The sequence below is a fragment of the Ovis canadensis genome, chromosome 21 (assembly GCF_042477335.2).
Source record: "Ovis canadensis isolate MfBH-ARS-UI-01 breed Bighorn chromosome 21, ARS-UI_OviCan_v2, whole genome shotgun sequence".
NCBI lineage: Eukaryota > Metazoa > Chordata > Mammalia > Artiodactyla > Bovidae > Ovis > Ovis canadensis.
The window spans coordinates 27,433,394-27,449,151 of NC_091265.1; the positions used below are offsets into that span (position 1 = coordinate 27,433,394).

Genomic DNA, 15,758 nt, shown 5'->3' on the forward strand with positions numbered 1-15,758 from the left:
CTGGAAGTTCTCGGTTCACATACTGTTGAAGCCTCGCTTGAAGGACTTTGAACGCTACTTTGCTAGCATGTGAAGTGAGTGCAGTTGTGTGGTGGTTTGAACATTCTTCAGTTCAGTTCAGTTCAGTCGCTCAGTCATGTCCAACTCCTTGTGACCCCATGAATCGCAGCACGCCAGGCCTCCCTGTCCATCACCAACTCCCGGAGTTCACTCAGACTCACAGCCATCGAGTCAGTGATGCCATCCAGCCATCTCATCTTCTGTCGTCCCCTTCTCTTCCTGCCCCCAATCCCTCCCAGCATCAGAGTCTTTTCCAATGAGTCAACTCTTCTCATGAGGTGGACAAAGTACTGGAGTTTCAGCTTTAGCATCATTCCTTCCAAAGAACACCCAGGGCTGATCTTCAGAATGGACTAGTTGGATCTTGCAGTCCAAGGGATTCTCAAGAGTCTTCTCCAACACCACAGTTCAAAAGCATCAATTCTTCGGTGTTCAGCCTTCTTCACGGTCCAATTCTCACATCCATACATGACCACTGGAAAAACCATAGCCTTGACTAGACGGACCTTTGTTGGCAAAGTAATGTCTCTGCTTTTGAATATGCTATCTAGGTTGGTCATAACTTTCCTTCCAAGGAGTAAGTGTCTTTTAATTTCATGGCTCCAATCACCATCTGCAGTGATTTTGGAGCCTCAAAAAATAAAGTCTGACACTGTTTCCCCATCTATTTCCCAGGAAGTGATGGGACCAGATGCCATGATCTTCATTTTCTGGATGTTGAGCTTTAAGCCAACTTTTTCACTCTCCTCTTTCACCTTCATCAAGAGGCTTTTTAGCTCCTCTTCACTTTCTGCCATAAAGGTGCTGTCATCTGCATATCTGAGGTTATTGATATTTCTCCCGGCAATCTTGATTCCAACTTGTGCTTCTTCCAGCCCAGCATTTTTCATGACGTGCTCTGCATAGAGGTTGAATAAGCAGGGTGACAATATACAGCCTTGACGTACTCCTTTTCCTTTTTGGAACCAGTCTGTTGTTCCGTGTCCAGTTCTAACTGTTGCTTCCTGACCTGCATATAGGTTTCTCAAGAGGCAGGTCAGGTGGTCTTGTATTCCCATCTGTTGAAGAATTTTCCACAGAACATTCTTCAGCATTGCCTTTCTTTGGGATTGGAATGAAAACTGATCTTTTCCAGTCGTGTGGCCACTGCTGTTTTCCAAATTTGCTGATATATTGAGTACAGCACTGTAACAGAATCATATTTTAGAACTTGAAATACCTCAGCTGGAATTCTATCACTTCCACTAGCTTTGTTCATAGTAATGCTTCCTATGGCCCACTTGACTTTGCACGCCAAGATGTCAGGCTCTAGGTGAGTGACCACACCATTATGGTTATCCAGATCATTAAGAACTTTTTTGTATAATTCTCTGTGTTTTCCTGCCACCTCTTCTTAATATCTTCTGCTTCTGTTAGGTCCATACCATTTCTGTCCTTTATCATGCACATCCTTGCATGAAATGTTCCCTTGATCTCTCTAATTTTCTTGAAAAGATCTCTATTATTTTCCATTCTATTGTTTTCTTCTGCTTCTTTGAATCATTCATTTAAGAAGGCCTTCTTACATCTCCTTGCTCTTCTCTGGAACTCTGCATTCAGTTGGGTACATCTTTCCTTTTCTCCTTTGCTTTTTACTTCTCTTCTTTTCTCAGCTATGTGTAAGCCCTCCTCAGACAACCATTTTGCCTTCGTGCATTTCTTTTTCTTGGGGATGGTCTTGATCAATGCCTCCTGACATGAACCTCCATCCATAGTTCTTCAGGCACTCTGTCTATCAGATCTCATCTCTTGAATCTGTTTCTCACTTCCACTGTATAATCATAAGGGAATTATTTAGGTCATACCTGAATGGCCTGGTAGTTTCCCCTACTGTATTCAATTTAAGTCTGAATTTTGCAGTAAAGAGTTCATGATCTGAGCCACAATCAACTCCCAGTCTTGTTTTTGCTGACTGTATAGAGCTTCTCCATCTTTGGCTGCAAAGAATATAATCAACCTGATTTCGGTGTTGACCATCTGGTGGTGTTCATGTGCAGCGTCTTCTCCTGCTGTTGTAGGAGGGTGTTTGCTATGACTGGTGTGTTCTCTTGAGAAAACTATTAGCCTTTGCCTTGCTTCATTTTGTACACCAAGGCTGAACTTACCTGTTACTCCAGGTATCTCTTGACTTCCTACTTTTGCATTCCAATCCCCTATGATGAAAAGGACATCTTTTTTTGGTGTTAGTTCTAGGTCTTGTAGGTCTTCATAGAACCGTTCAACTTCAGTTTCTTTGGCATCAGTGGTTGGGGCATAATCTTGGATCTGTGATGTTGAATACTTTGCTTTGGAAATGAACCGAGATCGTTCTGTCATATTTAAGATTGCACCCAATTTTAGACTCTTTTTTGTTGACTTTGAGGGCTACTCCATTTCATCTAAAGTATTCTTGCCCATAGTAGCAGATATAATAGCCGTCTGGATTAAATTCCCCCCTTCCTGTCCGTTTTGGTTCACTGATTCCTAAAATGGTGATGTTCACTCTTGCCACCTCCTGCTTGACCACTTCCAGTTTAACCTTGATTCATGGACCTGACATTCCAGGTTCCTATGCAATACTGTTCTTTACAGCATCGGACTTGACTTTCACCACCAGACACATCTGCAAGTGAGCGTCATTTCCTCTTTGTCCCAGCCCCTTCATTCTTTCTGGAGCTATTAGTAATTGCCCTCTGCTTTTCCAAAGGAGCATAGCGGATACCTTCTGACCAGTGGGGCTCATTTTCTGGTGTCGTATCTTTTCACCTTTTCATACTGTTCATGGCGTTCTTGTGGCAAAAATACTGGAGCAGTTTGCCATTCCCTCCCACAGTATGTCATAGGTAGTGATTGATTTGACCTTTGGCTCATTGTTTTATAAGAATTTGGATTTAGATAACTCTTCTGGATCACTTCTTGTATTTCTTCAACTGCTGCTATTACAATGTCATGCTGGAAGTGTGCTGATATCTTGAAGCTCTATTTAAATTTTTAGCTTTATATTCAAATTCTTAAAAATAATTTTTAAAAAAACCCTCAAAGTCTAGATGATTCTGTCAAAGGATTTTCTAGGCACCAAGCTATTTTCCCATTATCATTTTGTTGAGATTCATTGTAGATACAATGATTTCCAAAATAGCTGTGACATAATCCTTAACTGTTTTGAATATTAAAGCATAGGCTTAAAAAAATGAACCTTCAACAATAATAGGTCTCTCTCCTCTTACATAAGTAAAACCTAATTAGTAGTTCCAAGGCAACTGCCAAGCTGAATCTGGAAATGAAAGAAAATGATTCATTTTATAAAATTCTGAAAGAAAAATGACCATGAGAGAGAGCATACAGAAAAAAAAATATCACAGAAACCTTCCCAAAAGACGAATTATCTTGCTTCAACCAAAGTATTTATTAATTCTCTTCTTAGGTCACTCCTATCCACCTCTTCTTCCCTTTACAACCCTGCATTTATATCTTCTTTCTCTTTCTTCTCTCCTAATCTTCCCCCAAGGAAATGTGAATAATTTAGATTTTGTGATTTACCAACTGTACCACAGTGTTTTTCTCTAAATAGATATTCTTTTTTTCTAAAACAATTTGTGGCACTCCCTTCTCTCATTTCTTAGGAAAAATTCATTCATAGTTCTGTAAGTAAACTGACCTAAAGTGAAACTCCATTAACTTCTTTAGACCTCTGTGGCTATATCACCCTAATTCAGGAAGTTTTCCAGCATCTACGCTGCTGTAAGAGCATGACCTTTTGGTGGTGGTGGGGAGATCGTGAGTAATAATCCTTTCAGTTCTTCAACTGCAAATTGGGTACTTTTTCCCCTAAGTATTTCTTGTATCTCAGAACTGAAAGGTTTCTGTCTTATATGTTGTCTTTTTCCAACTCTCATTTGCTGCATGAGAATACCACAGAAACACAATAGTGCCTCACCTCTGCTAGAACTCTCTAAGGACGGAGAACTGTCATTTTCCTTAAAATAAAATCAAAATGTGTTTTCCAATCCATCTCTGTTTATTCAGTCTTCCTCCCTTGGAAACTCAGTGGTGAATGCTAATTCCTCCTCCACATTTGTTTGAAAAGTTATGCCTTGCCCGTTCTCCACGTCTCCATCTTTTAAGATGTTTTGTGCTTTTCCTGTCACTCTTGTGGTAAATTTTGTCGTACATCCATTTATCTTCTGCAGAGATTACCCTTTTAACAAAACCTCTTTTGATTCTTTATAATATTATTTTTCCACTTTAAAAAAGGCAGGATTATTGCATCTGACTTCTATATTTATTTCCTTTCACCTTTGCAGTAAGCCCCTTAGTGTTTTAAATAAAGTGACCTTAACGTCAGACCTCTCTGATGTTTCATGGGTCACCCAGATGCGTAGTATATATTCTCCTTATCAAAATAGCAGCTTTTTAAATTTCCCCTGCTAGTTGGCATTTAGTACCGTTCACTATAATTTTATTTTGTTTCTTTTTCAGTTATTTTTTCAAATGCCGGTGACATCTGATTTTAATGGATTGTACCAGTAGATTACTGTTGTAATCTTGGACTGAATAGATTACCTGTTGGCCTTGAACTTTTTGGAACAGATGGTCGGATGTTAACAGTGTTGATAAGTTTCCAATTCTTTCATTTATTTTTACACAGTGGTTTTTAATCAGCCCTGCCACGGTGATACAGAGAACCACACATGTAACAGAAATGTGATCTTCTTCATCTTTTTTTACATAATACCAGAAACTTTGAATCTGTTGTTGTTCAGTTGCTAAGTCATATCCAATTCTTTGCAACCCCATGGACTGCAGCACGCCAGGCTTCCCTGTCTATCACCAGCTCCTGCAGTTTGCTAAACCCATGTTCACTGAGTTGGTGATACAATCCAACCGTCTTATCCTCTGTCACCCCCTTTTCCTGCCTTCAATCTTTCCCAATATCAGGGTCTTTTCCAGTGAGTCGGCTCTTCACATCAGGTGGCCAGTGTATTGGAGCTCAATGTTGGAGCCTAGTGGTAAAGAACCTGCTGCCAAAGTCAGAGATGTAAAAGACCCAGGTTTGATCCCTGGGTTGGGATGATCCTCTGGAGGAGGAAATGGCAACCCACTGCAGTATTCTTGCCTGGAGAATCCCATGGACAGAGGAGCCCGGCGGCTACAGTCCACGGGATTGCAAAGAGTTGGACACAACTGAAGCAGCTGAGCACATGCAACACACACACACTTGGGTTATCTCACTGTCTTCTCTACAGCAGCTGTTAATCAGTAAAGCCACTTGTCACATCGTGGTTTGAAATTTATATTCAGTTCAGTTCAGTTCAGTGGCTCAGTCGTGTCCGACTCTCTGTGACCCCGTGAATCACAGCACACCAGGCTTCCTTGTCCATCACCAACTCCTTCTGTAAGATTTTCTTGACATTTGATGAAAAAACTGTCAGTAAGAGAACCTTTGCATCTTTTACAGAAAGAAGGTCTGTTTCATTTGCTTAAAGGGAAGCTGGTAGACAAGAGGAAAGGTAAATGAGGCATTGAAATAATAAAGAAAAGCAATGGACTCAAAGATAAGATCACTAGATTGAAGTCCCAGGCAGCCAGCATTGACTCTATCTAATTAATTTTGGGCAAGTCACATCCATGTTTGGTTACCTTAGATAAGTGTTACCCAAGTATGTTTTAAAATACTAGTCTCGGGCCTGTGTCACATGAAAAGGGTCTACAGGACTTCCCTGGTCCTGTAGATGGGTCCACTGGTTAAGATTCTGCGGGCCAATGCAGGAGACACAAGTTTGAACCCTGGTCTGGGAAGATTCCACGTGCCACCAGGCTACTAAGCATGGGTCTAGGACACACGGGCTTCATGGTTGTGATGGAGCCCATTGCCCTAGAGCCTGTATTCCACAACAAAAGAATCCACTGCCGTGAGAAACCCCTGGACCACTGGTGGAGAGTAGCCGCTACTTGCCACAGCTAGAGAAAGCCCGCATGCATCTGTGAAGACCCAGCACAGCCATAAGTAAATAAGTAAAATTTAAGAAAAACATTAAAAAGAAAAGTATCTATAGTCAAATAAGTCAACTGGTATCTCACCCGTCTTGTAGATTCTCAACAAACTTTAGAATGTTTAGGAGTCTGTGAAGTCTTCCAGTCAAGGAACTAATTTAACTTTGATTAGTACCATAGCTTTCAACTATATTCTATTATGAAACCTTTATATTTTTTTTAAGGAACACTTATGAGACACCTAGTTTTTAGTGGAGTCACTCTGGGATGTGCTATGTGTGAGCATCTCTTGTTTTTATTCCAAAATCTACATCATATGGTGAGAAACATATATAGATTTAGGGAGGATGAGTAGAAACAGTTTAATATTCTGAATGAGTATTAATTGTGAGGACCCAGTATCACTTTGTTTCACCCCAATATCAATAAGAAAATCATCTTGAAGACCATGCAGATATGTAGACATTATCTGAATAATGAAAAGGACTTTAAAGCGCTTGGTTTAGACCAACCTTAGATAAGAGCTGAAGCTGTAACTGCCTCTGCACAGAGTTCTTTCCTCCCACCAAGACACCATTTCCTCTTTAAAAAAGATCTTTCACCCCCAGCACCTCCTGACTCCAACACTTGAGAGGTGGATAGGGCAGTCATTGCTCTTCTTCTTACTTTCTGGAAGAGAAAGTTGGACTCAAAGATGCAAACAGATTCTCAATATTATTTAACGAATGAATTGCGAGATTAGATTCAGACCCAGATAGCAATTTTCTGAAACCACAGTCCTTTCAGCAGTTTACTCAACCCCTCTGGTTCTCAATCTTGGTTATATGTTTGAATCTCATGGTAAGCTCTTGAATGCTATGCATGCCCAGGCCTCAGTCAACTCTGAATAATCAAACCAGAAATCTCTGGGGTTGGAGCCATGCCTCATTTTTTTTTTTTTTAAGTTTTCTAAATGAGTCTGTTAATAATGTGTGGCCAGGTTAAGAACCACAGTCCCGCCTTAACTTAATCCCGTCCTATGCAGCTCTGCTGCTCAACTGCTTCTCCTGAGGGTGATTTCTGAGATCTAGCTGGTTTAGCATCATTTAGCAATTTCCAGTAACGGGTTGAAAGACATTTAGAAATAGTTTACCCTTCAGAATCTGTCTCCTGTAGTTAGCTTACCTTCTGAAACACTAAGAAAAAAAAATCTGGATAATTATTTCCTGGTTGTTGTTTTCGTTGTTAAGTCATTAAGCCGTAACCAGCCCTTTTGTGATCTCATGGATTGTAGCCCACCAGGTTCCTCTGTCCATGGAATTTCTCAGACAAGTATCCTGGAGTGGGTTGCCATTTCCTTCTCCAGGGGATCTTCCCAACCCAGGGATCAAACCCATGGTTTCCTGCATGAGCAGGCAGGTTCTTTACCACTGAGCCACCAGGGAAGCATTATTTCTTGGACTCCCTTTTAATTTCTCTCAAGTGCATTCAAACTACAACATAATGCAAATACAATGGTATATTTTATTTAAGGGTTAAAGGTTTAACATAAAGAGCTTTTATATAAACAAGTAAAGCCTTCCATTATATTATTTCTTTCTTATATTCAGTTTAATAACCCTGTTAATAAGACTTGCTCTAGTCATCATATATTGGTAGTGACTACAAAGGAGTAGTTTTAAAATTCTTATTAACAACACACCCCACAGTAAAACACAAAAAGTCCCCTCTAGTATATGTATATTTCTCTATAAATGCATTCATATGTTGTTATGGTAACATATTATCCACATTTTAAACCATACACACACGAAAGAAAATGCAGTAGGAAATGGCACCCCATTTCAGTATTGTCTGAAAAATCCTGTGGACAGAGGAGCCTGGTGAGCTGCAGTCCTTGGGGTCGCAAGAGTCAGACATGACTTAGCTACTGAACATGCACAAAAAAATAGGTGAAGATCAATGTGATAAACATTAATAAAAATTTTAATATTTCTTCCTGCACCCAGCAGATTGCCCTGCAGTCCCTATCATGCTATTCATTTGCTGACTGCTGCCACAGAGAAAGCTGGAGTCAATCAAAACATCACTGGCACTTGCTCTCTCTGTGTCTATGGAATAAAAGGTTCGGACATACATCAATGATTAATGAAGGAGGAAGAAATCCACACTGTTGAAGCTTTGATTATGTCCCTCATAAGCTGATATGACCTGGCGCTCATGTTTTGTCCCAGTGTTCCATTCTTATGTCCCATGCCTGACACACAGTGAGTGTCCAATAAAGTGACCTTCATTCTTTATCCTCTCCTCTCTGAGTCAGCCCACAAATGTAAAATAGAAGCACAACACAAATGCCTCATTCTCCCTTAAAACAGGAGATTTTTATTACTTTTCCTTTTATATGCCACATTATTTTTTCAAACTTATTTAGTGGATATTTCAATATTTATTAAGTGCCTCGATTTACAGTATATCAGCTGAGGGAATACAAAGATGAAAACAATCTAATCTTTGCCCTTGAGAAGGTCAGTCTTCAAGATGGATAGAGGCACTGCAGGAGTCAGTGTTTTATAAGATCATTTTCATAGAAAGAACCTTGAACAGGAAAAAACTGTTTCCAGCATTAGGATCAACAGAAGTACCATGTCTGATTGTGAAGTTTGATTGTTATTCATATGCTCCTTTATATTATAGTGTCTTTTCAGGTTCATGGTATCCTTTAATTCTCAAAAACACAAGTAAATCAATCAATATTACCCTGTTTTACAGAGAAGAAAATTAATATTTAGTAAACATGTTGTTGTTCAGTCCTGAGTCACGTCCAACTCTTTGCAACCCCATGGATTGCGGTATGCCAGGCTTCCCTGTCCTTCACCATCTCCCGGAGTTTGCTCAGATTCATGACCATTGAGTCAGTGATGCTATCTAAACATCTGATCCTCTGCCACCCTCTTCTCTTTTTGCTTTCAATCTTTACCAGCATCAGAGCCTTTTCCAATGAATCGGTTTTTTGCATCAGGTGGCCAGGGTATTGGAGCTTCAGCTTCAGCACCAGTCCTTATAGTGAATATTCATGGTTGAGTTCCTTTAGGATTGACTGGTTTGATCTCTTTGCTGTCCAAAGGACTCTTAGGAGTCTTTTCCTGCACCACAATTCAAAAGCATCAATTCTTTGGCACTCAGTTCTCTTTATGGTCCAACTCTCACATCCGTATATGACTAGAAGAAAATTAATACTCAGTAAATATGTTAACTACAAAATTCATAAAACTAGAAACTGATAGCAGATCAGAGTCTACATTCAAAATTACTCTCATTATACCAGGTTGCCTTCATTTTTAAAGACCTAGGTTTTAAATATGGCTATTATTTCTTATAAATCTAACTAGTCACTGGGTGTGATAAATCAACTTCTTTCCCATTCCCATTTTCTGTTACTCATCAGATCATATTATGTGTGTTTCATAAAGAGGCTACTGCACTTAGTTTCTATTCTCCCTTATTTAAGGTTTTAGTTCTTGTTCATTTTAATAATGAACCATCCATCCTTAGAAAAAAGTGAACATCACTAATTCTCTCTGCCTTCCATGGAATATTTTGGTATTTTTTCCCTTTCCATCCCTCAGTCATCTTTGACTCTTTGTAACCCCATGGACTATACAGTGCATGGAATTCTCCAGCCCAGAATACTGGAGTGGGTAGCCTTTTCCTTCCCAGGGGATCTTTCCAACCCATGGGTCGAACCCAGGTCTGCATTGCAGGCAGATTCTTTACCAACTGAGTTATCAGGAAAGCCCCCCAAAAGTGAAAGTCACTCAGTCCTGTCTGACTCTTTGCAACCCAGGCCGAAATTCTCCAGGCCAGAATATTGGAGTGGGTTGCCATTCCCTTCTTCAGGGGGTCTTCCCAACCCAGGGACTGAACCCAGGTCTCCCGCACTGCAGGCGGATTCTTTACCAGCTGAGCCTAGAATTTGTAATTTGTTTTACAGTGTCTCTAGAGTCTCACATTTCCTTGTCCTGTGTCTTAGTGCAACTTTTATGTCACTAATACTCCCAGTTTGTCTCACCACGTTGCTATTCCTGAATGAATATGGAAAGGTCAGCGTCTTGCCATCTGTACATAGCTCGTTTCTCCTATCACACCTTCCCATGCCCCCACACCTCCCACCTTTGTACCATCACATGTGTATTTGCTAACACTTAGTTGAATTCCCACAACACGTGCCATCTTCCTTTCTTACAGGTCTCCGGGCACCTCTTTTCTCCAGCCTCCTTTGTCAGCATCATGCTTCTGCTTCCATTTGCGAGAATGAGTCACCTCACCTCCAGTCTCTCTGTCTTGGCCTCGGTCCTCTGTCCTATTGAAATACACGGCCAGGCTGCACACGTGTCCCTTCTATGTTGCACACCCCATGGAAACACTTCATTCAAATGCACATGATTTTTTTTTTTTCTGAAACCAGGCCAGTTGCTCAGTGTTCACCATGATAGGCAGATACTTGATGCAAAAAAAAAAAAAAAGGAAAAAGGAAAGGAAAAAAACAATGAAAAACAATGACAAGAGCACCCAGCCAATCAGTAAAATGTCCCTTCTCTCTGTGTACAATCAGCTCCAGCTGTAGGCCCTTTATCTTGAGAGTTCAGAGGATAATACACACATATAATTAACCCAAATAAACCCACTTTCGTGAAAAACATTTTGAAGACTTCAGCACAAAAGAGCATTTTTTGGGTCCAGATCCTGTACTATTCTGAATTTTTTAAAAGACCGCACAGAAGCCTCATCAACAGTACTCTAATTAAACTCATCAGTTCGCAGATGTTTACAGGAAAATGCTCAGCGAAAAATTTCACCAAGAATTCCTGTTTCCTGAGGAGAGAGATGGATGATGACAATAGTAACAGGAGCTAACAATAATGAGCACTTTAATGAGCCTGCCACTTTACGTGGGCCAGTATATTGAAATCAGCAACCCATTTGAGGCAGTGATTCTTCTCATACCTATTATACAGATGCCAAAACTGAGGCTAAGTAGGTTAAACAAATTTTTCAAAGTCAGCTAGGTAGTGTCAGGACCACAACAAGTCCTGGTTTGTGTGACTCAAAAGCGTGTGCTCTTAACCACTACATTCTTTTGCCAGTATCACACCACCTCTCCCGTGACGGAAATCAGTGTAGATTTTCCAACACTTCACAGTCACCAAAGAGAGTCTGACTGAAGTACTACTGTTTTAAATGACCAGTATTTCCCCCAATATCCTCTCTTTCCTCACTCCTCACTTCCAACCTCTCCTCAGCTTCTGTTTTCTGCCCTAAAGATTTTTTCCTGGTGGTCTGAGAGTCTGTTAAGGCAGTCATTCTCAGAAAACACACTTAAAGATAACATTTTCTAGCTTGTTTCAAGGCTCAACATAAAGACGGAGGAAATACAATTTAATAAGTGCAGATCTCTTTTTCACTGATAATCTAATGAGCTATGTGCTTTCTGTATCCTGGGGAAAGAGACAGTGGGCCCCTGTCAGAAACAGAGCTTTTGTGCCACTTATGATCTAATCCAGTTGGTTTCTGGCCTTTAGGGTCTTTATCCATTGGCTCCTCTCTGTTTATGGCAATAAATTCTCCCCCTCTTCTCTTTTTTCAATATAGATATTTCTAGGGTACATGGTCACAGTATTCAGAGCTACCTTAGGCAACCATCTTTTAAGACAAGATACTCCTATACATTTTAAACCATTATATATGAGCATATTATATATGAGCTCATATATATGAGCATTGTTTGTAAATATTCATTATCTAGGTATAAGTGGTAGTCCTTAAAAAAATAGTGATTGGTCAAACATATAAAAAGGTTTTGAAGAAACAGATATATCAAGCAACTTTCCATTTTATTTATTTTTGACTTTATCAGCGTACTTGGCTGATGCAATAGGTTGTCATCACTGGATTCAGCAAGAAAGCTTTTATAACATTTAGGCATTCACATTACTTCTATATGCAAACTTAGAAAGAGACTCTGCTCTCCCAAAGGAAGAAAGAATAGATAATGTAAGTCCTAGGAACCAACTCCAAGGGCTGTCTCATTTTCGTCTTTTCAGCAGGACTGTAATCCAACTGATAACTTTGCCGCTTGGGGGCTGTGTGACCTCTCTGTTCCTGTGTTACCCTCTTCAGACATTAGTTTTTTCCCAGAGTAGGTCTAATCATTAATGTCTACCTCATGGAGCTATACTGAAGTGGGTAGCCATTCCCTTCTCCAGTGTATCTTCCAGACCCAGGGATCGAACCCAGGTCTCCTGCATTGCAGGCAAATTCTTTACCATCTGAACCAGCAGGGAAGCCCCATGGAGCTATAACCAGGATAAATTGTGTAACTTATGTCAAAATATATACATAGTATTTCCAAGATATATGACATACAGGTGTTAAATAAATGTTAGCTCTTATTACTGTCATTTTTGCTATTTGTCTGAAGGCTGCCATTATCCACTGTGTTTACCATGCCTATAGTCCTGTAACATTCCCACTCTGCATGGGTCTAGTTTTGTATCCATTCATTTCATAAACAGCCATGTTCTAGTAGAGTGTGAGTCTCGTGGGAGTGGGGACTGTGTCCATCTGAAAGAAGCAATAGGGATGAGTGGTGAAGAGTCTCTGGAACCAAACCATCTGGCTTTAATTTCTGCCTCTACTACGATTAGGTCAATGACTTTGGGCAAGTTTTTTTTAACCACTTGGAGACATGCTTTTCTTATCTGTAAAATGGAAGTAATTATGATGGCTAGTCCATAGGCTATTGAGAGATTTGAGTGTGTTAATATATATAAAATAATTTCAAACAATGCCTGACATGAAATAAGGCTTTGTGTCTGCTGTAATTATGATTATCATTCTTATTGTTTTATCACTATATCTCTAACATGTAGAACAGTGACTGACACGTAATAGGTAAGTAACAAACATTTGATCAGTGAATGAACAAGTGCTAGACATTGGAAGTACAAAAAGAGTTAAGAGAATGTTACTTCTCTAGAAGAGAACAGTGGAGACATTTGCTACTTGATGGAGAGCTCACAGCAGTCAGGCTCAATTCCATTCTGTTCCAGTGTCCCTGACCTGGCTGCACCACCAAGGATTAAGTGGCACGTGGAATTTATGCAGCAACATGAAGCAAAACTAAAAAGCAATGCTACAAGGTGTTAAATGACTGAAGTGTTGATTAGATACTACAGAGAATATGTAGGAATCCAAGCTATTTTATTTATTTACATTTATATTACATTGATTTGAATTACACCTCATTTCAGCAGAAACCAACTAAAGAATTGCCACATATAAAGAAAAATAGGAGTCAAGTAAGGATAACATAGGTATTTAAAATATTGCCTCAATATTTGAAAACCATTTAAGAGAAGGATCCTCAGAGACCCACTGTAAGCCACTGCCATGAAGGAATAATTGTGCTGGTATCACAGGCTTTTCTCTCCAATAGAGAGAAGTGGCTATTAAAGCCAACGACAACAAGGTGCTCTTGAACTTGATAATTTGAAAAGCTCTATGTTCCAACATTAGCTCTCTTTCCTTAGAAAACAGAGTCATGTTAAATGACATTTTGATGGGAACAATTTTTAAAGTGAGAAAAGCCAAGCCTGATGAAGCTGTGGGAAGACGGGGCTCTGATATATCTGCAGTATAAGAGGAAACTGGCTCATGTTTCCATAGGGCACTTTGGAAGTAGGTACCAGAGGCCTTGGGATTTCCTGGTGGCTCAGACAGTAAAGTATCCGCCTGTAATGCGAGAGACCTGGCTTCAATCCCTGAGTTGGGAAGATTCCCTGGAGGAGGGCATGGCAACCCACTGTAGTATTCTTGCCTGGAGAATCTCCATGGACAAAGGAGTCTGGTTGGGCTACAGTCCATGGGGTCGCAAAGAGTCAGACATGACTGAGTGGCTAAGCATGCACCCGAGGCTTTATCATATTCACTTAATTTGGTCCAGTGTTCATTTGTAGGATTTATCCTGAAGGCATCATCAGAATGGTGCATAAATATAGAGAGCAGTTTATTGCAACACCATTTGAAATAAACTAAATGTGCTTTAGAGATTAGTTAAATCATTCTGTTAAGGCACAGTGATTTATAAGAAACAAAACTCATCTTATTGAAATACATACATGATAGAGGCAAATGGTCGCTTGAAGTTGAAAAGCACGTTCCAAAACAATGTGTAATATGGTTACAATCATTCAAAGATACATGTCCATACAGGGAGATTATGGATAATTTTTATTTTCGTCTGTTGTTTTTGTTTTCTTCCATGAATGTATATTGCTTTTGTAATCACAGTCACTATAGCATAAGAAAAGGAAATGGCAACCCACTCCAGCACTCTTGCCTGGAGAATCCCGTGGACAGAGGAGCTTGGTGGGCTACAGTCCACAGGTCGCAAAGAGTCGGACACGACTGAGCGACTTCACTTTCACTATAGCATAAGAAAGACATTTGACCTCTTTGTTCCGTTTTCCACAAGAGTATTCTGATTTCTAATATAAAATGTTGCGTCCTGGTAGGAAAAGGCAGAAACAAGCTTATTTTTTAGTATTTTACCTGACCTGCTTTGGCTAATGCCATTAATCCATCTCTTCTGTCAAAGTATAATATAGATACTGGACTGTAATAATTATGATTTATTCTTTGCTTAAGCTCATAATTTTGTATATCTTCTTGCTTGGATAGTTCTGGCTAATCCCCTGAATAGATTTGGCTCTAACAATGAATTTTTCCCGCTTTCAGGTAAACAACTACAGTTTAGAAGAAGTAACACACGAGGAGGCGGTAGCAATATTGAAGAACACATCAGATGTGGTTTATCTAAAAGTTGGCAAACCCACCACCATTTATATGACTGATCCTTATGGCCCACCTGATATTACGCACTGTGAGTACCAGGCTTAGAGTCATCTTTGAACAGCAGGCCGGGTTTTCAAAACTGGAATTCTGTAAAACTTGGCAAGATCTTCTGCTTACACCTTCACTCTTGTTTAGCCTGTGGAAATACCGCAGAGGGATCTTGTACTTCACTTGTCTTGGGGGCCTTAGCTGATGAGTTGGCAGGTTCTCCATTAGAGGAAGGCTTAATAATGTATGTTATGGACAGTGTGATTATGACAACATAAGAGCAACACATTTTTTTTAACTGGAGTATAGTTTACATACCATGTAGTATTAATTTCTGCTGTACAGCAAAATGATTCAGTTATTCATATATATATATATACATACTTTTTCATATTCTTTTCCATTATGGTTTATCACAAAATATTGAACATAATTCCTTGTGCTATACAGTGGAAACTTGTTGCTTTTTCCATTCTATATTTAATAGTTTGCATCCGCTAATCCCAGACTATCTATCCTTCCCTACCCCCCACTTCCCCTTGGTAACCACAAGTCTCTTCTCTATATCTGTGAGTCTTTCTATTTCATTGATAGGTTCATATCTTCAGTTCCCCATATAAATGATATCATGTGGTATTTGTCTTTCTTTTTCTGATTTCACTTCACTTTGTATGGTAATCTCTAGGTGCATCCTGGTTGCTGCAAATGGCATTATTTCATTCTTTTTCATCGCTGAGTAGTATTCCAAGGGGTAACGTGTTTTTAAAATTTTTTTATTAGAGTAACCATTTATTGGAGCTTAATTG

General features: G+C 39.7%; 1 protein-coding gene across 10 annotated transcripts in view; it reads left to right on the plus strand.

The window, feature by feature from the left end:
* Nucleotides 1-15,758, plus strand: part of DLG2 (discs large MAGUK scaffold protein 2) — a 2,361,423-nt gene that overhangs the window by 1,722,674 nt on the left and 622,991 nt on the right. For all 10 annotated transcript variants that reach the window (XM_069564820.1, XM_069564810.1, XM_069564812.1 and 7 more), the window contains one exon: nt 14,848-14,992. In XM_069564820.1, the coding sequence (XP_069420921.1) occupies nt 14,848-14,992 (145 nt within the window). The remainder of the gene's footprint in view (nt 1-14,847; nt 14,993-15,758) is intronic.